At 49.6% G+C, this 26,397-nt stretch overlaps 1 protein-coding gene across 4 annotated transcripts; it reads right to left on the reverse strand.

The window, feature by feature from the left end:
• Positions 1-4: 4 nt before the first annotated feature.
• Positions 5-26,361, reverse strand: SRRT (serrate, RNA effector molecule). Of its 4 annotated transcripts, none has more exons than XM_084806860.1 (20): positions 26,284-26,361; positions 23,913-24,050; positions 23,381-23,509; positions 22,129-22,275; positions 15,092-15,280; positions 9,833-10,002; positions 9,107-9,279; positions 8,803-8,904; positions 8,087-8,201; positions 7,683-7,855; positions 7,227-7,288; positions 6,540-6,618; positions 6,126-6,317; positions 3,261-3,431; positions 2,924-3,077; positions 1,626-1,819; positions 1,359-1,515; positions 721-810; positions 432-528; positions 5-284 (listed from the first exon to the last, which is right to left on the reverse strand). In XM_084806860.1, exons 2-20 carry the CDS (start codon positions 24,029-24,031, stop codon positions 209-211), a joined length of 2,589 nt encoding a protein of 862 aa, XP_084662986.1. In that variant the 5' UTR covers positions 24,032-24,050; positions 26,284-26,361; the 3' UTR covers positions 5-208. The 4 variants fall into 4 exon arrangements, with proteins under 4 accessions (XP_084662986.1, XP_084662988.1, XP_084662989.1 ...); XM_084806862.1 differs by lacking the exon at positions 26,284-26,361 and adding an exon at positions 25,937-26,026; XM_084806863.1 differs by lacking the exon at positions 22,129-22,275.
• Between the last annotated feature and the right edge of the window lie 36 nt (positions 26,362-26,397).

A 26,397-nucleotide genomic window follows, 5' to 3' on the forward strand; every position in this document is an offset into this window, starting at 1 on the left:
AAAATGGGGTTTCAGTGGAAGTTTATTGAAATCCAATTGGAACCAAAACATGAAATACACACAAAAGACAGACTCAGAATTGAGGGAGGGAGGTGGGGGGAGAGAAGGCTAACACACTGGGAGGGGCAAGCAGGGTGAAAGCATTATTTAAAAAAAAAAAAAAGCTAGAGGAAAAGAGCTTAAATCCAACTTGGCAGGACTTCTCCACTCAAAAAAAGTCAACGTCTTCAGGCGCATCCAGATCTCTGTACTCTACGATTGCACGAGGGTCACCTCGGACCATCCTGTGGAGAGATGGCACGCAGGTGAGCTGGGAGGCGAGGCCGGGGTCTGTCCCCTCCCCAGCAGCATTCTCCCTCGCAGCAGCCCAAGTTCTACTCTTTGGTCTTTCTTGAGTCAGACACCCCCCCCACACACACACACACACCTACCTGTTTCGTGGCTTGTTCAGATATCCACCCTGCCCTCTGAAGGTGTCATAGTTCCCTCTTCCAGCTGCATACGGGGCAGGAGGGTAAGGTGGGCCACCTATGACAGACCAAAGGGGGAAAACATCAGAACGGCAATTGCGAATTCTTGGTTTGCCTGTGGATGCTGCTGATGGTTTGCTTCCATTCTTGTTGATTGATAAAGCAGTATATAAGTTTAGTACATAATATCTCTGTATGAAAGACTCATTAAGCTGGTCATTCCAAGCAATATGTGGAAGCTTCTACATACCTCCATATCCCAGGATGGGTGGGCGGGGCTGTCCATAGGGCATCAATCCCTGGGGGGCCTGAGGAGGGTAAGGCAACCCTGGAGCCAGGCCTGCAAAGGGAAGAGGAAAAAAGAGGAGCCAGTGTGTTGAAGCTCTCTGAGGAGCAGGCAAGCAGAAGGGCTGCCGGCAGCTGATCCTACAGCCCAGGAAGGAAAGGAGAACGGGAGGCGGGTGGGGAAGGGAGATGAAAGAGGCTTATGAAATCAAAAGCAACGTACACAGAGCGAACTGGGGACAGCGGATCACTCAGACCCAATCCTTGTTATTGGGACGAGAGTATGGGGTTTTAAGACAAAGGAGAAATGTTTTCCCACACAAGACATTCTTGCCCTGTGCAAGCCCACAGGCTGTTGAAGGCTATGGCCGCTGGCCTAAGAGGGCCTCGTACCACCGCCACACTTGCGGAGCGGGTGTTTCTGCTAACGGCATGCTAGAGACTGAGGGGATGCTGGCTCTTGCCGTTGAGCTTTTCCAGGGCACCGAGCTGGCTGGAGGTGGCTGCACGGAACTAAACCACTTCCAGGACCTGGCAAGGCCATTTGCAGGACCTTCCAGGGGCCAGGAGCAACTCCTCCCACTGCTCTCTTTCTCCACTCACCTTGTCCCGGAACAGGTGGCTGGTTGAGCTTGAGCTCGGGCAAGGCAGGCCTCTTGGCATCCATGAGGAAGTTGTTGAAGAAGGCCACCTCCTTCTTCACCTCCTCAATCTTCTCAGCATGCTTGTTGAAAATGTGCTTGCGCACAAACTCCGGGCCCTGGTGGTGGTGGAGAGGGAGAAGGTCAGGGCACATGGCCTCTTTTGCTGCCCTGCCCCACACACACTTTGGCCAACCTGGACCTCAGGAGAAGTGGGACCTGGCCGTACCTTGAACTTCTTCCCGCTGAGGGGGCACAGCCACTTGTCCTTGCCCAACTCCTGGGTGTTGGCTGTGACGAATTTCTCCACTTCCTGCTCCGGATCCTTCTTGCCCATCTTCTGGGCCTCTTCCTCAGATAGGGACTCACGGACACTGAACAAGGGTGTCAATTTATCCTCAAAGGTCTTCTGCCACTCGGCCACTGAGGGAAGGGGAGCAAAGTGAGTAGAAGGCCAGGAGTTCTGGATCTGATTCCCCTCCCAGACAACCCAATGGCCATAAGCGGAGGGAAAGCCCACCACACAGCAGAACAGGCATCTCAGTGACTCCAGCAAGCGAAGCCAGCCACAGACAGCTGAAGGCTCTGCTGTTTTAGGGTTATCGTTCCTATGAAGCTACTAGTTAAGTAGCGGGGCTATGTATCCAGGATGTCCAGATGAATCCCAGAACATTTGGACAATAGGAACTAGATGTTAGCATCATGTACCAAGGCAGTATATGAGCTAAATGTAGACTTTAAAAGCCTTTGGTAGCCTGAAATTTCAAGGTGGTGTGGATTTATTCCTGGGGTCTCTGGATAAGGGAGGTCCAGATGTATGGCTGTCGCTCAAGACAGGAAGAACACCTCATTCCATTTCATTTATTATATTTCTATACCACCCCACAGCTGAAGCTCTCTGGGCGGCTCACAAAAAATTAAAAATCATTAAAATACTTTACATAAAGTATAAAAAATCGTTCACCTAATACCCTAAAACAGACAGCACACACAACAACAACATATTTCTAAAACAATTTAAAACTATCAGGAAGAGACAATCCAGGATCTGAACAAAAAACTCATTATATGCTGCCTCAGGCCTGAGAGAAGAGGGCAGTTTTAACCTGGTGCTGAAAAGGTGACAATGCTGGCCTGAAGAGGCCTCATCAGGGAGATCATTCCAGAAAAGGGGGGCCACCAACGAGAAGGTTTTGTAGCAAGGTGCATCTACAAACCTTTGCTTTTAATCCGGTAGATGTACAAGGTCTCGGTTGATGAATAAAAGGGATTATATGTCCCACAGCTCAGTGGAGGAATCCCCTCCCCCATCTGCAATCACGAGGACCAGGACATGGCAGAGAGGGATCCCTTCTTGACCCCCAAATGTAGTGGGACAACAGACGAGGAAATGCTGGCCATCAAGACCAATCACCAAGCATCACCAAGGTCCTAAGCCACACAGCCAATCTGCACCAAAAGCCCATCACACATGGGTGGTGCTTTTGGTTGAGTCTGGTCGTGTCTTTCACACCCTGTTTTTCATACCTTCCCGATGGGTGACACGGTTGGGAGGAATGGGCCCCCGCACATGGATGATCCCGCAGCGGTTGGGCATCTCATCCTCGTTGAGGTACTCCGAGGTGTTGTAATAATCCACCGAGTGGACGATGCGCAGGTACAAGAGTAGCTTGTCCAGCACCTGCCAGGAATGAGAAGCAAGGAAGTTGGTGCCGATGTGGTCCCAAGGTCAGCTGGGGGGAGCTCATACCCCCTCCACAGTTAATCTTAAGATCAGAGCGAGCTGCCCCCACAGGCGAAGGGAAAGCCCGCCCGCCTGCCCGCCCCCCCCCAACACACACAGCAACCGTCTTGCACCCATCACCTTGACAAGCTTCTCATCCCTCTCGACAGTGATCTCTGCTGGATTCCCCTCCTTGGGGGGCTCTTCTGAGGGCTCCCCGCTTTTGCCCAACAGCTCCTCCTCCTCTGCGCTCACCTCCTCTATCAGGTAGTCGGTGATGTTCTTCAGGATGGGATTCTGGGATGGCAAGCTCTGGGGAGAGCACGTGAGCCACAGGGGGCCGTGAGTGCCAGTAGCAGGGCAATATTCTCCACAAAGGCAGAACTCCACAAGAGGAGGCTGCAGCCAAGCTGACCTGTCCCAGGGCGCACTACTCAGCTCAAAATAAAATGGGCGCTTATGATTATCGTTTATCATATTTCTACACCACCCCATAGCCGAAGCTCTCTGGGCAGTTGACCAAAATTAAAAACATTAAAAATACAATATGCAAAATTTAAAAGCACACGAACAGACAGTATACACAGAGACCACACACCTCTAAAAACAACTTTGCGCAATAAGCCAAGCCATAAACAAATTTGGGATCAAATAAAACTCATGACATCCTGCCAAATACCTGGGAAAAGAGAAAAACCTTGACCTGGAGCCAAAAAGATAACAGTGTTGGCACCAAGCGGGCCTCATAAGGGAGATCACTCCACAACTGGAGCGCCACCACCGAGAAGGCCCTTTCCCTTGCTGCCATCTTCCAAGCCTCCCTTGGAGGAGGCACCCAGAGGACCTTAAATGTTGAGTGTAGTGTACAGGTATGTTCAAGCTGGGAGAGGCACTCCATCAGGTATTGCAGCCCCAAGCCATGTAAAGTTTTCTAAGTTAAAACCAGCACTTTGAATTGGGCTTGGAAACATGCAGGTAGCATGCGGGCCAGAGTTATATGTTTGGACCTTCTGGTCCCTGTTATCAGTCTTGCTACCACATTTTGCACAAGCTGTAGCTTCTCAACCGTCTTGAAAGGCAGTCCCATGTAGAGCACATTGCAGTAATCTAACTTGGAGGTTACCACAGCACAGACAACTAAAGCCAGGATATCCCTGTCCAGATAGGGGTGTAGCTGGGCCACCAACCGAAGTTAAGAACATAACAGCCATGCTAGATCAGACCAAGGGTCCATCTAGTCCAGCATTCTGTTCACACAGTGGCCAACCAGCTGCCTACAGGAAGCCCACAGGCAGGACATGAGCGCAACTGCACCCTCCCACCCATGTTCCCCAGCAACTGATGTACATAGGTAGCACATAGCCATAAAGACTAGTAGCCACTGACAGCCTTTTCCTCCAGGAATTTGTCCACCCCCCCCCTTTTAAAGCCATCCAAACTGGTGGCCATCACTACCTCCTGTGGAAGCGAATTCCATAGTTTAACTCTGTGCTGTGTGAAGGAGTCCTTCCTTTTGTCTGTCCTGAATCTCCTACCCATCAGCTTCATGGGAGGACCCCACTGGGTTCTAGTATTTTGAGAGAGGGAGAAAAATGCCTCCCTATCCACATTCTCCACACCAGGCATGATTTTGTAGACCTCTATCATGTCTCCCCTTACCCTCTTTTCCAATCTAAACAATCCCAGCTGTTGTAACCTCCCCTCACAGAGGGAATGCTCCAGCTCCTTGATCATTTTAGTTGCCCCTTTCTGCACTTTTTCCAGCTCTACAATATATTTTTTTAGGTGTGGTGACCAGAACTGGACACAGTATTCGAAGTGTGGTCACACCGTAGATTTGTATAGGGGCGGTATGATGTTGGCAGTTTTATTCTCAATTCCTTGTCTAATTATGCCTAACATGGAGTTGGCCTTGTTTACAGCGGCTGCACATGGGGCTGACATTTTCATCGAGCTGTCCACCACAACCCCAAGATCTATTTCTTGATTGGTCACTGCTAGTTCAGGTTCCATCATTCGGTAGAAGGCACTCCATGCCACTGAGGCCACCAGCCTCAAGTGACAGACATGGTTCTAGGAGAACCCCCAAGCTACGAACCTGCTCCTTCAGGGGGAGTGCAACCCCATCCAGAACAGGTTGAGCACCCTCCATCCGGTCAGAAGAACCATCCCTGACAGTATCCCAGTCTTGTCTGGATTGAGCTTCAGTTTATTAGCCCTCATCCAGTCCACTGTTGCAGCCAGGCACTATTTTAGCACATCCACAGCCCCACTTGAAGAAGATGAAAAGGAGTAGAGCTGCATGTCATCAGCATACTGATGACAGCGCATTCCAAATGAAGACTGCACTAAACGGTTTCATGTAGATACTGAACAGCATGGGGGACAAAACAGACCCCTGCAGAACCCCATACTGGAGAATCCATGGGGCCAAGCAACATTCCCCAAGCCCCACCTTCTGGAGCTGACCCTCCAAGGAGCGAAACCACTGCAGCACAATACCTCCCACTCCCAGCTCAGACAGTCGTCCCAGAAGGACATCATGGTCAATGCTATCTAAAGCTGCCGAGAGATCAAGGAGAATCAACAGGGTCACACTCCCCGTCTCTCTCCTGACACAGATCATCACACAGGGCGACCAAGGCTGTTTCTGTGCCAAAACCCAGCCAGAACTGGATCCACAGAATCAGTCTCATCCAAGAGTGCCTGGAGCTGGCTCACAGGCACCTGCTCAAGGACCTTGTCATCCACACCAGCTCAGCTTTCCCCAACCTGGTGCCCTCCAGATGTGTTGGACTACAACTCCGAGAATCCTCTATTATTAACGGCTGATTTTCTTGAGTTGGTCATGAGGTAGTGAGTTCCGTCCACCAGTAGTACAAACTCTGCTCTAGTCCTCATTATCGCTGGCTCAGGGATCAATTGCTCCTGGCCCTTTGAATAGGTATAAAGAAGCCCGAGGTAACTCACAGCGTGCACACCCCCCCAGATGTTCCCCCAACTAACCGAGACTTCGGAGGCAGAGCGAGCCTCCCCAGCCCCCCACAGCTGGGTCCGGTCATCCATCGTGTGTATCAACTTGGCCGCCAGCTTGATGTCATTGCGCAAGATCTGTTTGTGCTGCGTGATACCGTTGATGTTGCGGACCCGCCGGGTCAGGTCACGGTTCACCCCGGGGCTCAGCTCACATTCCCGCAGCTGGGAAAGACATAAAATGAATTTAGCACAAGGGCTGAACCCTTTCCACCACAGAGAGGGATCCCCCGTCCCCTGGCAGGCACCTGTGTCTGGGGTGTGGTGCTTTAATCACACACACAGCATCACTTTTCCTCTCCACCCCAGGAAGAAGCAGGTTGAGGGGTTGGGACAAAGAGGATATATTACTCCTCTTGCAGTTGCCCACTCCCCTCTTTGCTTTACCCTGATGTTCTGAAGGTTCCAACATATCTCCTTGATGTTGACGCTGCGATCAAACGTAACCCAACCTCTTCGGAAAAACCTGAAAAGGGGAAAAGGGGAACTGTTCAGCTACTGGGCCTCTTAAACACCGCCCCCACCCAGACAGCGGGGCCACTGTTGACTAGCTTGCCCTGGCTATCCGTGGCACACATATTCTAACTTTTCTCAAACAAAGCTCACACTGGGGCTCTTTCATTGTATCCACATAACAATCTTGCAAGGTAGGCTAGGGTAAGACACAGAAACTTATTATTTCTCTTCTGAATTGTTAGAAAAACTGTAAGAAATTGATAAGTTGCCAAATGACTGGCAAATACATGATTGTTCCCACAGCTTGACCATAAAAGGTTTTGTACTGTTGATTTTTAAAATGTGTATTTTTAAAATGTGTATTCTAGGGAAGGTTTTATGACTGTTATGCTATAAATGGTTCACGGCGCTTCTCTAGCAGAAGAGCTTTTTATAAGTCGTGGAAATCTGCAAGTTGCCCAAGGTCACTTTGTAAAGATTATGGCTCCTCAGAGATTTGAACCCAGGTCTCCCACATCTGTGCGCACTGATGTGGTTCTCCAGAGATGACTGTTGCTACAACACTGACCACCCAGAGAGAAAACACAGTGGGGGGAGGGATGCCGAAATGCAAGTTACCTCCTTTCTGGCTGGGGATCTGAAAGAGCCACTCGCATAAAACCGGGGTATCTTTTGCAAAGCTGAGGGAAAGAAAGAACCCAGTTAGAGCTGGCAAGTTGGGCTACAGAGGGGAAATCAAGTCGGACAATCCCACTGTGCTCATTTGAAGAAAGCGCTCGACACGTCAGCCTCCTTGCTCTAGGGGAACCGCCCATCCCGGCTGCTGAACCACCATCTCGCGATTTGCCACCAAGTGTGCTGGAACTGTTGAATTGCTAGGTGAGCAGGGGCTGCTGGAAGCCGAAAAGCTAGGCAGAGACTTCACATGGATGGCCTGGAGCACCAGAGGCCCCTCCACCCCCCTCCGGGGTGCCCCATCACGCCTCACGACCCTTGCCTGGTCTTCTTTGGCCTGCCAGGCTCTTCCCTGCTGTGCCGTGTCAGGCGAGGCCTTGCCCCCGCTGGCATACTCACCGCCACGATTTCTGCCTGGGAGATGTTGGGGGCGATGTTGCGCACAAAGAGAGAACAGGTCTTGTGCAGGGGACGGGGCTTGGGCTCCCCTTCCTTCTCCTTGGCTTTGGGAGACTCCTCACCCTCTTTAGCTGCCGCCGCCACGGCTGCCTTCTCCTCCTTGGGCTTTTCGTCTGCAGGCCAAAACAGATGGCAAAGAAGAGTTCGGGGCAGGGGCAGGGGCAGGGGCAGGGGCAGGGGCAGGGGCAGGGGCGCGTCCACGCGGGGCGCGTCCACGCGGGGCGCGTCCACGCGGGGCGCGTCCACGCGGGGCCTGCCCCCGCCCTCTGCCTTAAGCCGCCTGGGCCCAGACCAGACACACCTCCCCACCCACAGCTTGCCCCTCAGAGCCCTCGCCCACGCACCTCCCTTATCCTCCTCTTCAGGACGCCCGCTTTCTGACTCGGTGTCAGACTCGGAAACACTGCCTTCATCGTAGCTGTCGTCTCCGCTGCGCTTCCGCTTGCGTTTGTGGCTAGTCTACGAACCGAAGGAGTGCTGCTGTCAGCCAAGCTTGTTTCCAGGGCTGAAGCTGCTTGCCCACCCCACAAGGGTTCCCTGGACTGGAATCTTATGTGATCCCGTTAAAACACCAGTCGCTCACAGCGCTAACACAGCAACACAGCAAGGCTGGCTGGGGCTGGCGGGAGTTGTACGGAACACTGCAGCACTCTGCATGGCTCCTTGGCCCTGGACCCAACAGACGCAGACTGGAGCAGGCCAAAAAGCCCTCCACCCACAACAGAGATGTCCATGCATTTGCTGGGGACAAACAGAGGAGGGGGTTGCTGTGGTCCTGCCCTGCTTGTGGGTTTCCCTTTGGGGCATCAGGCTGCCCACTGTGGAAAGCAGGTTGCTGGGCATCCTTGCCACAGGACAAGAGATGTGTTTTAACCACAGCATGTGCCTGAACCGGCAAAATAAGCCCCCCTCCCCCCTTCAGCTGATTTCCTGTGGAAGCTGCAACCCAAGAGAGACGGGTGGCTTCCCTCCCCTGCTGTGCCAGCCCTCACCCCAGTTACAACTAGACAAGCACTTTAGTGTCCAAACTGAACGTGACACAGGTGAGAAGGCCCCAAACCTTCTTTGCTTCTTTGTCTGTCTCCTCTTTCTTCTCTGCCCTTTTCTCCTCATCCTCCAATGTCTTCTTAGCTTTGTCCTCTGCAGTCTCCTCATCGCTAGTCTAGAACAGAGCAGGATGCACGTCAGAGAGGGGAAAGAGCTCAAAATGCCAGCCGGCCTCCTGCTAGGACATCTGCTCAGCTTAGAGTGGCAACAGCAGCAAGAGGGGAAGAGATGGGTCAGGGAACAGTGTGAGCGAGTTACTGGAACTGCCCCACCGTGGCTCCCCCCGCCCCCACAAGCCTTCCTTTCCAAACCTTCACCTTCTTGGCCTCCTCTTTCTTGTCGTCCTTCTCTGAGGAGCCTTTGCGGTCTACCTCCGACAGCCTGTTCTCCTCCTTCTTCCCTGGCTCAGCCTTATCCTGCCGCTCCTCCTCTTCCTCCTGATCCAGGATTTTCAAGTCGTTCTCTGTCCCACCTTCCATCTTAATGACAGCTGCAAGAACACAGGAGGCACCATCACAGCGGACGCCCCCACTTAGAATGCAGGCAGGGAAGAGGCTGGAGATGACCCAAGCCAACTAGATCCTCTCACTCCCTGCTGTTTTGCCTCCATCCCCCCACCCCAGTCTGGGGTTTTAGGGAGACCCTAATGGTGAAGATAAAAGCTCCCATCCAACTGGAGAGTCATTGCTATTTCTACCCACCACCGAAGCGCTAGCTGCTCTGAGGATGTCAACCGCCACACCTTCGAAAGTGGCCCGTGACGGGGCTCCTGCTGCTAGACTCCTCAGGGCACTTCCGAGACCGCAGCCCCCCCCCCCTCCACTGTTAAAAACAAAGCACCTGGAGCCTGTGACAAGAGAGAGCAGGGTCTCTCCAGCAGGGGCCCAATGCCTGGAACACTAGCCTGCCCTGAAGGCTTCAGAAAACCCAGTGACCACACAGTTGCCCAACCCACCCAATTCTATGATGAAGACAGCCCCTGCTTGACCGTCCAGCCTTCCGGGCCTTTCAAAACAGAGTGCCCCCTGGCCAAACAAACCTACCAGCATCGAGGACTTTGATGATGGCGTTGGCTTTGTCAATGTCCAACTGCAAGGTCTCAAACCAGCCATTGTCCATGAGGTATAGGAAGACGTTGAGGCGGTTCTGAAGGGCATTGTGGGATTCCTGTTTCCTCCTGCCGGCTTCATCTGGGTGATACTTAGACCGGAACCTGAATGGAGTCCAAATTAGCAGGGGGGTGGAGGGGAGGAAGAAAAACACAGAAAAGGAAGGGGAGACGGAGGCGTGTTAGCCAAAAAGGAACTCGGAGCAATGCCCCTCGGTCAATAACGCACGCATGCAAAGCAAGGGAGGATGGGAGAAACTCCAAGTGACTGTTTTCTGTGGAGATGACAGGGAGGAGAGGGCATTTCGGGGACAGTCTGAGGAACTTCTGGCAAAGGAAGCTGATCACTGGGAGGGCAGATGGAAACTCTGAGGGCCTTTGCCACAAGCCAGGTCAGAGCCCCTGCTCCTGGGGAGGGTGGAAGCTCCTCTCCGAAGGGGGGCGCCTCTCGGTTCTGTTGCCTGCCTGCTGAGCCTACAGAGACAGCAGGTTTTAGTGGCGGAACTTTGGGGGAGACATTTTGCATCAACTCCCCATTCAGAGCCTTTTCTACTGAGCTAGTGGGGCGTGGGAGGGGACTAAGGTCGTCCAAGAAATGGCCCCACACGGGGGGAGGACTCAGGCAGCAGCATTTCCACCTCCTTCTCTGCCAGCCTCCCTGTTTCCTGTACCCTCTTGGCTAGACCAGAACACCTCTGCAAAATTAATCTTGGGCACTTCTCTTCAGGTCCTCACTCCATCTGGCTCCTGTCTCTCTATGCATCCATGCTGCGCTTCTAGCCCCCACTTCCAAGGCTCTCCGGTTCGCCCCCTGACTCCGCTCTTTAGCCGACCCTTTGACCTCTCCCCACACCATCTGTCCTGCACAAGCTCACCTGGCCAGTGCCATTTTGGTCACGCTGCTGCTCCCCATCACTAGCCCCCCCCCCGAATCCCACTATGCCTGTGCAGGCTTCCTTGGCCACTCACTGTCATCGCCTGACCCTCGGGCCTGGCCTGGCCTATTCAAGGCTCCTCTGCCTAGCAGAGATTACGAGCCCTCGGGGCTGGGAACGCATCCTGCCCCTGCTGACGCTGCTTAATCATTGAGGGCTGGCTTAAGGACAGCCTGGCAGGATAAAGGCTCAGCCTGCCCCCTCCCCAAGTGTGTGTGTGTGTGTGTGTGTGGGGAGGACTAACTGCACCGGGGCCATTGATGAATCAACAGAGTCCAAACTCTGCTGGGAGCTCTAGGGGTTCTTTGCAGTGTCTGGGCACCCACCCTTCCTGCAATGCTGTCATTTAGAGGGGACATGCGATGCTCCCGGGGTGGGAGGGCTGGAAATGCAGCTTTGATGGGGAAGGCAGTTAAAAGGGGAGGGATGGGAATTAATACAACCAAATCCAAAACACGCCTTCTACAGTTTTACCTTGCAAATACAAGATATGCGTTTAGATTTTTTTTTTCTCTCAGCTCTGATTTAAGAAGACAGAACACATCATACATACACTGAGGGGAGTCACACTCCGAGCCTTCCAAGCGAAGAGAGTTTTCTTCGGCGGATTTTAAGAAAAAACGCACACGGGTTTACCAACATTGGCATCTCTCTCTCTCATGCTGGGCCGCAGGACTTCAAAAAGAGAAGGAGCGTGCCTGCGAGTCCCCTGCGCTGCCTACATCCTACCAGTTCACATTCAGCTAATCACTGCATTGTGCACAGTGAACACCCTAACTGTCTAAGCTACGGAGGAAAAAAAAAGCATCACCACCAGCAGAGAGAGGAAGAAAAAAAACATTCAAGGCTCTTTGGTTTTGTTTGATTTATTTATGGATTCTCCAGGTTGAGGACGGATGATTTTTGGAGTCTCCTGTGAGAGGTTCTTGGGAGGAGGGGAGAAAAGGCCATGTTATTACAGTTAACATCCAGAGCAAAAACAAAAAAAGAAATAAAGGAAATCCAAATGGTTAAAAATGAAGAGAGAAACAGCTGTGTTAGATACCCAATAGCATCTGGAAAGCTGCCACATGCCGTGTCCACCCTCATATCCTTCCTCCAGCTGCATGGCAAAGGACCCCTCCTCCACTCTGGGTGCAAACAGGCCTCACCCACCACTGTGGAGAACCTACTGCCAGCATCTCTGCCTGTCTTCTCCCCTCCTTGGCCTGCAAAATTCACCTCTGTGCCCACATGTGGGTGAGTGTTTTTCTGGGCACGGGGGGGGGGGAGGGAGAAGAACCTAGTTCTGACAGGGAGTGGCAATCCAATTCACTTGTCCCAGGACTGGAAAAATATTCCAAGTTCCCAGGCACTGGAAGCAAGGGTTTACGCTAGGATGGAAAATGCGTTAGAGGGCTTATGCAGCCATTTTTATCCATCCTTTTCCAGCTGAGAGCACCCCTGCTGATGCCCCAGGAGGAGTCTCCTCTTGAGTCCTGGAGCCTGACAGGACCTGTAAAGATCTTACAGCAGCTACTGTCACACGAGATTTATCCTCATTACTCTTTACCTTAAAGCACCTCTCTCAGATGAGAGGATGCCACACCCAGGTTATTGGCACAAGAATGCATTTTCTCTAGATTTTTACTTGAAAATAAGCTGCCCATTTTGTGTGTTCCATTGTACACTGGAATATGCAGCATCTTACAGACACAAAAAGGATTTCTGGCTCAGCTGTGAATAAACAATGTCTGTCTTAGCCTTATTTGAGCTGAGAAAATGTTCTGAGGTCCCTGAGCACCAGCATCAAACCTTAGCAAAGGATTTTGGGGACCCTGAACACACCCACATCCACTATTGCTGGCAAACTCTGAACTCAAAGGTTATCTCTTCTGAGCACTGATCACACCAACAGCTACTTTGCGCCAAGTGAACAGCTCTCGATTTACTCAAGCGCAGTAAACTAGGAGGCTACAATTCCAGGGCAAGTCTGGGACAAGATGTGCTCTAAGTCTTATTCCACCCCCCAAGATTCTGATCGAGAGCTGTTCCAGCCAGACCTGAATGATTTCTGTCTACCATCAACAGCTACATACTATGGCGTTCTAAAAAATCTGCCCCTAGCCCCTGTCATTTGATGTGCAAAGACTTATCCCCGCCCTCTAAAAGCAGCACTGCAACGCCTTTTTCTAACTTCTTGCCCTAAAGTGCCTGTGCAAAAGGGGCAATGAACAGACTCACAACTTATTCTCATTGCAAAACTGGCCGCAGTGTGTGTGTGCGCGCACACAGAAACAGCCCCCATGACAGATAGGAGACAAGTGGCAGCCTGAACCCTTGGTGCCATCCTCCCCACACACCCCGCCTGCCTTTCCCCACACTCCATGGCTTTCTCTCCTTCACTTCCACCATCTGCTCCACAAACAATTTCAGACTGTGTGTGGGGCTCGGAGGTGGCCATGGTTTCCATTGAAAAATGATCAGTTCTACAATAGGAATGGATTGTGAAAGCCAGTCTGGCCTTTAGAGACCTCCACCTACACCACTGCTTCTTTACATAGCACTTGGAACTATATAAAATGCAATGTTTCTGTTACCTAAACCTTGGTTACCCTCAAGGCCCTCTTTCTGGGCTTTTAAAAATTGTTTTGTTCTTTTAAAATGTTCCACTTTATGTTAGTTCTTATTTTACTCCGTTTTAGGGATTCTTCCAAAAAGGTGGCCTATAAATCTTAAGAATACATAAGCTTTTGTATATCTTGAATGTTAGCCTCTGCAAAAGAGATTTCAGGATTCTGAACTTGTATTCTAGAAGTATACAGAATTCAGTCACGTGAAATGAGAAGTAGAGCAATTACAGGAACTGGGAGAAATACAGACAACTGAATTAAGAAATGAAAAGCTATTTATGATAAATGGGATTCTGCAAGTAACAGAGGCGAAGTGGGGACAAGGAAGCTCTGCTTGCCTGCCTGCCGACTTAGGGTGAAAGACAACTGAGGCCTTCCATCACCAAACAGACCGCCACCAACAGAATGGTGAGGGGGCAATACCCCTGGGCCCCCAATCTGTTTTGGAGACTCGGAGGTTCCTTTCGGGCAGGTCTGTGGGGCCTGCCAGGGAGCAGAAGGGAAAGTGGCACTGCACAAGCAGAAGCCCACTTGCGCTGTGCTGGGTGCCCCCTTTGCAGATAACGTGGCACTTTCTATGCTGACTGAGGAGTCACAGCATCGGCTAACGTTGAGGCCCAAAATACAGGAGGCTATAATTAGTAATGAGCAAAGGTGACTTAAGTCATGAAGTTTAGAAGGTATGAATAAAACAGACTTCCAAAAAGGGCCGCTGGCAGAGCTGGGCTTGCATGGGCATCTCGAATAACTGCATAGAGGAGCCCTTCCCACCACTCTCACCTCCATCTTCATGCATTCGCTAGTCCGCAGCCTGGATTTCAGCCTTCTGCTCCATCCACTGCTCTGGCATGGCCTTCTCTGCAATTACTTTCCCTGTCATTAACTACACCCAACTGTATTAAGGCACACCCCACTTCACCATCTAAATCAGCCTTCTCCAACCTGATGTCCTCCAGATGTGTTGGACTACAACTCCCATGGGGCTGGGGTTATGGGAGTTGTAGTCAAACCCATCTGGAAGGCACCAAGCTGGGGAAGGCTGATCTAAATATCGGCACTTTGACCCGATGACCACAGTCACTAAATGTCACTTGACTTTGTGACAGAACTCTCAAGACCTATTAAATGCTCTGCTGCTACCTTAAGCCATGTACATTGGGAAGTGTGGATTAGCGCCCTCATCCGGAGGTCCCACAGGATGACATTTTGGGGAAGCAGAAGGCCTTAACAACGCCAGCATTCGGGACAGGGTCTCTTCAGCTCGTGGGTGTATAGAGGCACACTTTGGCTTCACAACCCCCAGGCTGCCAGTAATGAAACTGTCAAGGGGCACCAAGGGGCATGTGTGGAGTCTCCCCACTGTAAGGGGACAAGCTAGAGACAGCTTGCTACCATTCCACACTGGCACTCAAACACCACCTTGGGATCTAGACATTCTAACACGCTACACCCACCCTTGCAGGACCAGGAAGCGGCAGCCTTCCCTATGAACAAACGCCTGACAAATCTGTCGACCTGTTTGTTTACTTTACCAGCCGAGTGTGTGAGCACAGATGCATCCTTGGCGGATCAAGCCCTTCCCTCTTCCCCAAGCCCACTCTCCCCCTGCCGTCCAAGGCAAAACAGCCCAGCCCACGAGAGACGTACCACTCTTCATCCTTGTGGGCTAGGAAGAAGTCCTGCATCTGTTGGCGCCGGAAGTCCAGCTTGTAGTCATTGTAGCGCTTCACGGCTTCCGTCTCGTCCACAGAATCATCCAAGGAGAGGAGGAACTCCTTGAAACTCTTCATCACAGGAGGAGCCATGCCTAGGTCCACCTCTGCAATATTCCCCAGCCTGGAGGAAGAACAACACAGCTGTGTTCTTGCAGCTTAGTGTATCAAAGACAGGCTAATGTGGCTCCTCGTTATAAATCAACCGAGGCTGTGCAGACTCTTTTTGGGTGTACAGTAATTAGCTGTAATTATCTTATTTCAAGTTTTATTCCATACATTTATGCCTGGCTCTTCAAAGTAGCTAACAAATTAAAAGGATTCAAAACAACTAAAATGCACCACTATGACATAGCAGAAAACAAAAAGATATTAAAAGTAAGAGAAAGCCAGTGTTTGACAAGATTAAAACAGGATCTAAAACCCTCAGCAATTACGACTATTTATTAATATATTTATAACCCACTCCATTAAGAGTACCCAAACATTAAAATAATACAATCAATAAAGACACAAGAACAACAATTTCTAATAGCAACAAAGTAAAACCAATACTCAAAGCAACACACAAACCTAGCAGCACCAAGAGTGAAAGAGTACCAAAACTAAATCTAGGAACAATTAAACTAGATGTTACAAGTTAAAAGACTATTGAAATAAAAGCACCTTCAGTTTCTGAAAAACACACCCAGAGGGAGCTTGACAAATTTCAGTTGGGAGGCCTTTCCAGAGTTGGTGCAGCCACAGAGAAGACCCTGTTTCTCACACCGAATCTCCCAAAACGGCAGCAAGAGCAAGGCCTCAAATGTTAATCTTTATTCCCAGGCCAGACCTATGTGGGAGCAAGCGCTTCCTAAGGTAACCTGACCCCAAGCTGTTCAAGGGCTTTAGAAGGTTAGAACCAAAACTTAGAACCAAATAAGAAGCCAAAGGAGATGATGTAAGATCAAGGTTACATGCTCCAATGACCTGCGAGAACTGCAGAAAGGTCTGGCTGGTGTGTTTTCGGCCAGCTGAAGTTCCTGGACTGTCTATGTGGTGCTGCATTACAATAATCCAGTCTGAAGGTAACCAAAACATGGATGATGACTGAAGCCAAGCCTACTTTCTCCAGGAAAGACTGCAGCTGGTCTATCAACTTCAGGGGAGAAAAAGCACTCCCAGCACAGCTGCCACCTGAGCACCTCGGGAAAGTGATGGACCGAGGAGTAACCCCGGGCTATGGAAATGCTCCTTTCAAAGAAGTACAACTCCACCCAGGAGAGATTGAACCACCACACCAAGAGTGCCAGAGCTCTTGACGAATAGCACCTTAGTCTTAACCGGACTGAAATCTCAGTTTATTAACCCCCATCCACTCCTGAGCCAATTCCAGGCACCTGCTTATCACTCCCAATGCCTCCTTGGGACCAGACAGGAGATGAGAATGGGAGGCAGAACTGTACTTCATCTATATACTGGTGACATCTCAGCCCAAACCTCTGGATGACCTCACCCAGCAGCTTTAGGCAAATGTCTTAAGGCATGGTTTCTTCTCAAACTGGGGAGAGGTAACAAGTGGAGTACCACAGGGCTCAATGCTCTTCAACATTTTTATTAATGACTTGGAGGAGGAGGTGCAGGGAATGCTGATCAAATTTGCAGATGGCACAAAATGGGGCGGGATAGCTAATAGCCTGGAAGACAGAAACAGAATTCAAAGGGATCTTGATAGACTGGAGTACTGGGCAGAAAACAACAGAATGAAATTTAATAGGGATAACTGCCCAGTCCCCTTCATGGATCACTGCCTTGTTGTGGCGAAGGGGCTTGCGTAACTCAGTGAAGCCATAAGCTATGCCATGCAGGGCCACCCAAGACGGACAGGTCATGGCAGAGAGTTCTGACAAAACGTGGTCCACTGGAGAAGGAAATGGCAACCCACTCCAGTATTCTTGCCAAGAAAACCCCATGGAATGTATCACAAGGCTAAAAGATATGACGCCGGAAGATGAGCCCCTCAGGTCGGAAGGTGTCCAATATACTTGTGGGGAAGAGCAGAGGGTATTTCCAAGTAGCGCCAGAAAGAGTGAAGCGGCTGGGCCAAAGCCGAAAGGACACTCAGCTGTGGATGTGTCTGGTGGTGAAAAGAAAGTCCGATGCTGTAAAGAACAATATTGTTTAGGAACCTGGAATGTCAGATCAATGAATCAAGGTAAGCTGGAGGTGGTCAAACATGAGATGGCAAGATTGAACATCAACATCTTGGGAATCAGTGAACTAAAATGGACAGGCATGGGCGAATTTAATTCAGGTGACCATCATATCTACTACTGTGGGCAAGAATCCCTTAGAAGAAATGGAGTAGCACTCATAGTCAACAAAAGGGTGGGAAAAGCAGTACTGGGGTACAATCTCAAAAACGATAGAATGATCTCAGTACGAATCCAAGGCAAACCATTCAACATCACAGTAATTCAACTCTATGCCCCAACCACTGAGGCAGAAGAAGCTGAGGTTGATGGGTTCTATGAAGACCTACAACACCTTCTAGAACGAACACCAAAAAAAGATGTCCCCTTCATCATAGGGGATTGGAATGCTAAAGTAGGAAGTCAAGAAATCACCGGGATAACAGGCAGACATGGCCTTGGTGTACAAAATGAAGCAGGACAAAAGCTAATAGAGTTTTGCCAAGAGAACATGCTGATCATAGCAAACACTCTTTTCCAACAGCACAACAGGCGACTCTACACATGGACATCACCAGATGGTCAATATCGAAATCAGATTGATTATGTCCTTTGCAGCCAAAGATGGAGAAGCTCCATACAGTCAGTCAAAACAAGACCTGGAGCTGACTGTGGCTCAGTTCATGAGCTTCTTATTGCAAAATTTCGGCTTGAATTGAAGAACATAGGGAAAACCACTAAACCATTCAGGTATGACCTCAATCATATCCCTTATGAATATACACTGGAGGTGAGGAATAGATTTAAGGGATTAGACCTGACAGACAGAGCGCCTGAGGAACTATGGACGGAGGTCCGTAACATGGTTCAGGAGGCAGCAACTCAATCCATCCCAAAGAAAAAGAAATGCAAGAAAGCCAAGTGGCTGTCTGAGGATGCTTTACAAGTAGCTGAGGAAAGAAGGGAAGCGAAAAGCAATGGAGAAAGGGGAAGATATATCCAACTGAATGCAGAGTTCCAGAGAATAGCAAGGAGAGACAAGAAGGCCTTCTTAAATGAACAATGCAAAGAAATCGAGGAAAACAACAGAATGGGAAAGACTAGAGATCTCTTCAAGAAAATTGGAGATCTCAAAGGAACGTTTTGTGCAAAGACGGGCATGATAAAGGACAAAGAAGGCAGGGACCTAACAGATGCAGATGAGATTAAGAAGAGGTGGAAAGAATACACAGAAGAACTATACAAGAAAGATCTGAATGTCCCTGATAGCCATGATAGTGCGGTCACTGAACTTGAGCCAGACATCCTCAAGAGTGAAGTCAAGTGGGCCTTAGGAAGCATTAGTAACAACAAAGCTAGCGGAGAGGACAGTCTTCCAGCTGAGCTATTTAAAATCCTAAAAGATGATGCTGTTAAAGTGCTGCACTCAATATGTCAACAAATTTGGAACACTCAGCAGTGGCCACAAGACTGGAAAAGGTCAGTTTACATTCCAATTCCAAAGAAGGGCAACGCCAAAGAGTGTTCAAACTACCGCACAATTGCGCTTATTTCACATGCCAGCAAGGTGATGCTCAAAATCCTACAAGCTAGGCTTCAGTAGTATGCGAACCAAGAACTACCGGAAGTACAAGCGGGGTTTCGAAGAGGCAGAGGAACTAGAGATCAAATCGCCAACATTCGCTGCATCATGGAGAAAGCAGGAGAATTCCAGAAAAACGTCTATTTCTGCTTCATTGACTACGCTAAAGCCTTTGATTGTGTGGATCACAACAAACTGTGGCAAATTCTTAAAGTGAGGTGAATACCAGACCTCCTTACCTGTCTCCTGAGAAACCTGTACGAGGGTCAAGAAGCAACAGTAAGAACCAGACATGGAACAACCGATTGGTTCAAAATTGGGAAAGGAGTACGACAAGGCTGCATATTGTCACCCTGCTTATTTAACTTATATGCAGAGTACATCATGAGAACACTGGGTTGGATGAATCACAGGTCGGAATTAAGATTGCCGGGAGAATGATCAACAACCTCCGATATGCAGATGATACCACCTTAATGGCAGAAAGTGAAGAGGATCTAAAGAGCCTCTTGTTGAGGGTGAAAGTGGAGAGTGCAAAAGCTGGTTTGAAACTCAACATTAAAAAAACTAAGATCATGGCATCTGGCCCCATCACTTCCTGGCGTATAGCAGGGGAAGAAATGGAAGCTGTGACAGATTTTATTTTCTTGGGCTCCAAGATCACCGCAGACGGTGACTGTAGCCATGAAATTAAAGGACGCTTGCTCCTTGGGAGGAAAGCTATGGCAAACCTAGACAGCATAGTAAGAAGCAGAGACATCACCTTGCCGACAAAGTTCTGTCTAATCAAAGCTATGGTTTTCCCAGTAGTAATGTATGGCTGTGAGAGCTGGACTATACGGAAGGCTGAGCGCCGAAGAATTGATGCTTTCGAACTGTGGTGTTGGAGAAGACTCTTACGAGTCCCCTGGACTGCAAGGAGGTCAAATCAGTCCATCCTAAAGGAAATCAACCCTGAGTGCTCATTGGAAGGACAGATACTGAAGCTGAAGCTCAAATATTTTGGCCACCTCATGCGAAGAGAAAACTCTCTGGAAAAGACCCTGATGCTGGGAAAGACTGAAGGCAAAAGAAGAAGGGGACGGCAGAGGATGAGATGGCTAGATAGCATCACCGATGCAATGAATATGAACTTGAGCACGCTCCGGGAGAGAGCACAGGACAGGAAGGCCTGGCGTGCTATGGTCCATGGGGTCACGAAGAATCAGACACGACTGAACGACTGAACAACAAAATGCCCAGTTCTGCACCTAGGAAAAAGAAACCAAAGGCACAGTTACAAGATGGGGGATACGTGGCTCAACAACACTACAAGCGAGAAAGGTCTTGGAATTGCTGTCGATCACAAGCTGAATATGAGCCAACAATGTGATGTGGCTGCAAAAAAGGCCAATGCTCTTTTGGGCTGCATTCATAGAAGTATAGCTTCCAAATCCTGGGAAGTACTAGTTCCCCACCACTCAGCACTGGGTAGGCCTCATCTGGAGTACTGTGTCCAGTTCTGGGCACCACACTTTAAGAAGGATGCAGACAAGATGGAGAGGGTTCAGATGAGGGCAACAAAGATGATCAGGGGACTGGAAACAAAGTCCTATGAAGACAGACTGAAAGAACTGGGCATGTGTAGCCTTGAGAAGAGAAGACTGAGGGGAGATATGATAGCGCCCTTAAGTACTTGAAAGGTTGTCACAGAGAGGATGGCCAGGATCTCTTCTCGATCATCCCACAGTGCAGGACACGGAATTATGGGCTCAAGTTACAGGAAGCCAGATTCCGGCTGAACATCAGGAAAAACGTCCTGTCAGAGCAATACGACAATGGAACCAGTTACCTAGGGAGGTGGTGGGCTCTCCCACACTGGAGGCCTTCAAGACGAGGCTGGACAGACATCTGTCAGGGATGCTCTGACTTGGATTCCTGCATTGAGCAGGGGGTTGGACCCAATGGTCTTCTAGGCCCCTTCCAATCCTACTATTCTATGATTCTATGGGAAGCAGGATGGAACCTTGTACTCCACAGGCCAAAGGATGAAAGAGCCGTCTTCAAGTACCATCTTCTGAGTTTAGCTTTCCAGATAGGAATGGTGCCACTGAAGAGAGGTATCACATATACCAATCCCAGACAGACCACAAGAACACCATGGTGAACAGTATACAAAGCTACTAAGAGATCCAGAAGACTCAGTGGAGTAGCACTTCCCTGTCCAGCTCCCAGCACAGGTCACCTACTAGGGTTTAACAAGGCAGTTTCCACTTCAAATCCAGCCCTAAAAACAGACTGGAATGGATCCAAAGAATCAGTTTCATTCAGAAAAACCTAGAACTGAGATGCGAGCCAAGGGGATCAGGTACAGAAGTCTTGTTCGTATGCTCGCCAGTAACAGTAGTCAAATTGGCAGGTGTGCAAGAGCCTTTTCAGTGGTGGCTCCGTATTTATGACACTCCCACCCCATGAGACGTACATTTGGCTCCTTCTCTACTTCCTTTTAGGCAGGCCCTGGAGATATTTTTTTTTTTATTTCAGTCTGCTTGTAGTTAATGAGGGTAGGTTAATGCCTCTGTTGCTGCTTGCTGTTTTTAACTGGATGTATATAATGGCTTAAAAAAAATTAGGGGATGGATGGCCTGAAATTGTATATATTGCTCTGTTTTAATTTAAATGCTACTGATGTTTGTTTTAAATTGATTGTTTTATATTCGTATGTTGCCTTGGAAATCTTTTTTTTAAAGTAGCCTAGCAAGTCTTCAAAATAAATAAATATGCAACCCAAGACCTCGTTTGATGAGGAGGACTGATTTATTATGTTACTGAAATTTCTACCTAGTCTATATAGAAAATACTCAAAGTGGCCATCTGTGCTCCAAATCAAGGTATCATAACCGTGGAACTCCCGCCTTGTCGATATGTACTAAGGTCTGAGCGCCAGCATCTACCAGATTCTTTAGAAGACCATCCATTTGAGTTGTGTTTTGGCACCCAGGTTGAGCTCCAGGGCAGCTGAGCTGAGATTGTATCACGTGTTTTATTTATGTTATGACATAAAAAACAACACAAGGATATTTCTCTCTTTGTACCCACTTGCTTTTGGGTAGACTAAAAACTGAGCTCAAGAAAGCAAACAATGCTCAGCCCCAAATTCTCTGCTCTTTGGGCAGAGCAGCCTGAAGTCCTGCTTGGGAGACACGGAGACAAGATGGAGGTCACAAGGGATCGGCTTACCTGGCTTGGATTGGTAAGATGTGATGCTGTGTCACGTGCATGTCGGGATGAGCCCAAGGTTGGGGAGGTCCGTATGTTGGGCCAGTGGAGACCCCACTATAGGGCATCTCATAGCCAGTGTGGTAGGGGTCTGCCGTGTGCTCATCCCTGCAGAAGTGAGGGGGGGAAATTAAACCTTCAAGGGGATTGGGAGAAAACCTGGGTACTGATCACATGTTTTGTTTTCTTCAAGCAGGGTGTGTAGTTAAATGAAGTGGGAACTTTGACTGTAAAAGCCATTTAAGAATCCTCGCCTGGGTACTGCTTGCTAGCCCTTCTTCCTACAAGGCATAATTCAACTTGAAAAATGCATTGCTGCAGGATGCTGTGATGGCCATACTGAAAAACACCTTCAGAAAAATTAACCATGTTGAGTTAACCCCACCCATTGCCCTCCCCAAAAGCAACCTCACAGTTCAGGAGCAGAGTATTTATGCTTCTGAGCAACAGGTGCTGGGGGCAAACAACACGGAATCCTTCTTCCCATCATGCTTTATTTTATTTATTTGTTTATTAAATTTCTTGACTGCCCACCTGGCCGGTCACCTGGCCGCTCTGGGTGATGTACAACAATACAAACAGTTTAAAACAATAAAATTGCACATTAAAACATCATATTTCTAAAAGTCCCCTAACCCACCCCAAATGCCTGCCTGAACAACCACGTTTTCAATGCGTGGCAGAAGCTCACTAAAGAGGGGGCATGGCGGAGTTCCCTAGGGAGGGAGTTCCAGAGAGTGGCGGCCACCACAGAGAAGGCCCTCTCCCTCGTCCTCACCAGCCTAGCTGTCCTGGCTGATGGGACAGAGAGAAGGCCATGTGAGGCTGATCTGGTTGAGCGGCCTGTCTGGTGTTGCTGGAGGCACTCCTTAAGATATAGAGTTTTAACAATCAAAACCAACACCTTGATTTTGGCTCTGAAAACAACTGGTAACCAGTGCAACTCCTTCATGCTCTGCTTGCCAGCTTCCCAGGGCCAGGATCTCTCAAAAATACAAATGGATCACCTTTGGTCTCAACCAGCCTTCCCCAACCCGGTACCATCCATATGCTTTGGACTACAACTCCCATCACCCCCAGCCTGCATGGCTAACTGGTCTAGATGAGTGGCTGTTTCACTGCAATTCCCCCTTTGGAACCAGAAACTTAAGAACTACCTAACGCAGGATAAGAAGGAAAGAAGCAACACAAAGACAGTAAATGGCTGCCCTACCAGTCTCGCCGCATCCGTTTCTGTGGAGGGCTCAGGTCGTGGCGGGGCGGGGAGAACCGCTCTCGCCGGTTCCGATCGTAATCACGGTATTCACCTCTGCTCCGGCGCTCTCGGCCTCTGTCCCACTCCCTGTGCATAAAGAAGTACACAACTGCTAAAAAGTGTAAATTGTTGTGAACCACCCAGAGAGCTTTAGCTATTGGGCGGTATAGAAATGTAATAATAAAAAATACAGCTGTCCCCATTCTGCAGCGGGCGAGACAGAAATCAAAGCAACTTAACACTGGAGGGAGAATGCTCCTTTCCGCTCTCCATGGCACGTGCGGCAGTGCCTCTGCCAAAGAGTTCTGATGTTACATATTTTATCATATTGGACATAGAGATGGTTCCTATTTGATAGATCAGAAAACAGAGTCCAAGAGGACTTCCCTGAAACCACATAGTGAATCCACAATAAATAGGTTTCAGCTAGTCTCCTACAGCACAGATCAACTATCCAGCCCCTTCCATTTCACAGATCATATGGGCATACCTGTCGCTCCAGTCATCCCTGCGTCTATCATCACGTTCTCGAGAGCGATCGTAGTCACTCCTTTCGCGTCGAAATTTGTCTCTGCGCCTTCGGTCATATTCATCATCACTGTCCCCCATTGTGGTGGGAAATTATTGTCTGAAGAACAAGGGACAAGCAAGAGACATTTAACACAAGGGATCCAGCACAGCTGTCCTCAGGGTGACAAGCATGAACCAAGTTCCATGGCACAGCACGATTCAAAAGAAACAGAGGGAACAAGAGATGCACATCCACACCTAGCACTGGAAGAAGAGAAGGGGAAAATAATTGAGGACCACAAGAAAAGGGACCTCTCATGCACCACTAAGATGCAAACCGTCTGTTAGCTGCCTTGCTTGGCAACAAGTGTGACACAAGTGTTGTATCTTCTTTCTAATTCCTGAGTGCCAGTACCAGATCTCCTCTGTTTATGTGAGCAATTCCTACTCTTTCCCCAAATTCAACTTCTCCAAGTTCTGCCAATGCCTCTCTGTTATGATCAGGAGCCCCCTTCCCAATACACCTGGAGATCAGCATATATCTGTGTGGGTGGGTGGGGGGGGGAACATGTCTCAAAAATAATACTCCTCCCCCATGAAATCAAAGGAAAAATCTATGAAAACAGACACATAACTCATTTGAGGTATATTTTATATTAAAACAGTATGCAAATTTTAACAGCAGCAGCAGCAGTAATGGGCTGGAGCCAGACTAACTTTGTTGCAATTAGTTCCACTGATTTCCATGGAACACCTTAATCATGACCCATTCTTTCTCCCTTGTTGCCCTGTTTGTAACTATCTCCCTGAACACCTGCATGACGCCACCTCTCTTGCTTCCTTAAAACCCACCTTCTCTGTGACGCCTGAGGACACAACTCCACTTCCCACCCTGAGTCCCCATGCCCTACAGCAGCCTTTGCCAAACTGGTGCCCCCCAGATGCTTTGGACAAATGGTCATTCCTGACCATTGGCTATGCCAGCTGGGGCTGATGTGATAGTCCAAAACCACACACTGCTTCCCTGTTTACCCTACCTCCACTTCCCTCTCCTTTCTCTGATGTTTCCCCTTCGTAGTATGTTAGATTGTAAGCTCCTCAGGGCAGCGGCCTGACCTCTTCTACCCTTCAATACACACCAATGGTGCTGTATAGACACACAACTGACATTAACAGCCTAGCTACAATCCACTACATTTTTGTCTATGGGAAAACATAATTGCATACCACAAGGGAAGAGTTTAAAAATGGAAATCTGGAAATGGCCAGCTCTCAGTTATACAACTCTATTCTGATTGATGTCCACCAGGCCCCATCATTACAAGCATTCCGGTGGGACCTAAAGACTTGCTTGTTTCTCTTGGCCTATAATTGAGTTAAGACTTTATTTGGTGCCATAGTGTCTATGGTGCTATTTAGTTTTAATTATATATCTTTCACACTTTATCACTGTTTTACTGCCTCATGGTTTCACATTTCTCCGTACACCATTGGAAGGGTTTGCCCTAAAATCAGCTTATAAGTATTTAAATAAGTCATTCCCCTCCAACACAATATTAACTGTTTTAACTTAGATTCCTGCACTGAGCATGGGGTTGGACTCGATGGTCTTATAGGCCCCTTCCAACCCTACTATTCTATGATTCTATGAACTTAACTCACCCAGGTTCCTGCAGCTCCCACAATACTTACGCCCCCACACTTCTAAGTTCTAACTAACTCTGAAGATTCAGGCTTCATTCATCAAGCAGAGAATTAAGGGGCCGCTGGGAGGCTGCGCCCCCTGCCTCCCAAGAAGAACACCCAGGCAATGGGGAGCCCAAGTTGGCCCCCATACATCAGCCAGAGAAGGAATGGCCGCAAGGAGCTTGTTTTGCCCTTCCCTGCCAGAAAGAAAACCTGTAAGAACTTTGAAATTAAGAACAGCTGTTCGAGTTCCCCCCTTTTTCCCCTCCTCCCTCCCAGTCACTTGTGCTTGTGTGTCATGTCTTTTGGAGTGCAAACCTGAGAGCAGCAGCTCTCTCGTCTTCTTAATGTCTGTAAGCCACTCTGGGAGGAGCGTTTTGGGGCTGATAAACGCTGTGAATGAACCGGCCAGCAACCCCCCGCCCCCCGAGAACCAAAGCCCACCGCCCCGCCCCGGAGCTGGGCTGGCCAGCGCTGGGAGGGAGCCTGACGCGGCCCGGCCTTTCCCGAGGCGCCGCCCGCGCTCGGCCGCCCCGAGGGGAAGCTGCGCGGGGCGGGCCCCCTCCCCACGGGCCCCCTCCCCACGGGCCCCCTCCCCACGGGCCCCCCGGCTCTGGGCCCCCAAGCGGCCGCCCCCGCGAGGAGGCTCCGGCTCCTCCCCTCACCGCAGCGCAGAGCAGGCAGCGACGGCCCCCGCCCGCTCCGCTCCGCTTCCTCCTCGCGCTCGCGCTCTCCCTTGTTCCCCGCGCCGGAAGTTCCGCGCCGCCTCAGCGACCACT

Source organism: Heloderma suspectum, chromosome 6 (genome assembly GCF_057233095.1).
Source record: "Heloderma suspectum isolate Gila_16-S chromosome 6, 16-S_ref, whole genome shotgun sequence".
NCBI classification, from domain to species: Eukaryota; Metazoa; Chordata; class Lepidosauria; order Squamata; family Helodermatidae; genus Heloderma; species Heloderma suspectum.

Bases quoted from the DNA above. Each gene is read 5' to 3' on its own strand.
- SRRT (XM_084806860.1), bottom strand. From the start codon at position 24,031: ATGGGGGACAGTGATGATGAATATGACCGAAGGCGCAGAGACAAATTT. The intron at 23,510-23,912 runs GTATGCCCATAT...CTTTATGCACAG, and splicing joins AGGGATGACTGGAGCGACAG to GGAGTGGGACAGAGGCCGAG. The intron at 285-431 runs GTAGGTGTGTGT...ATCTCTCCACAG, and splicing joins CTGAACAAGCCACGAAACAG to GATGGTCCGAGGTGACCCTC.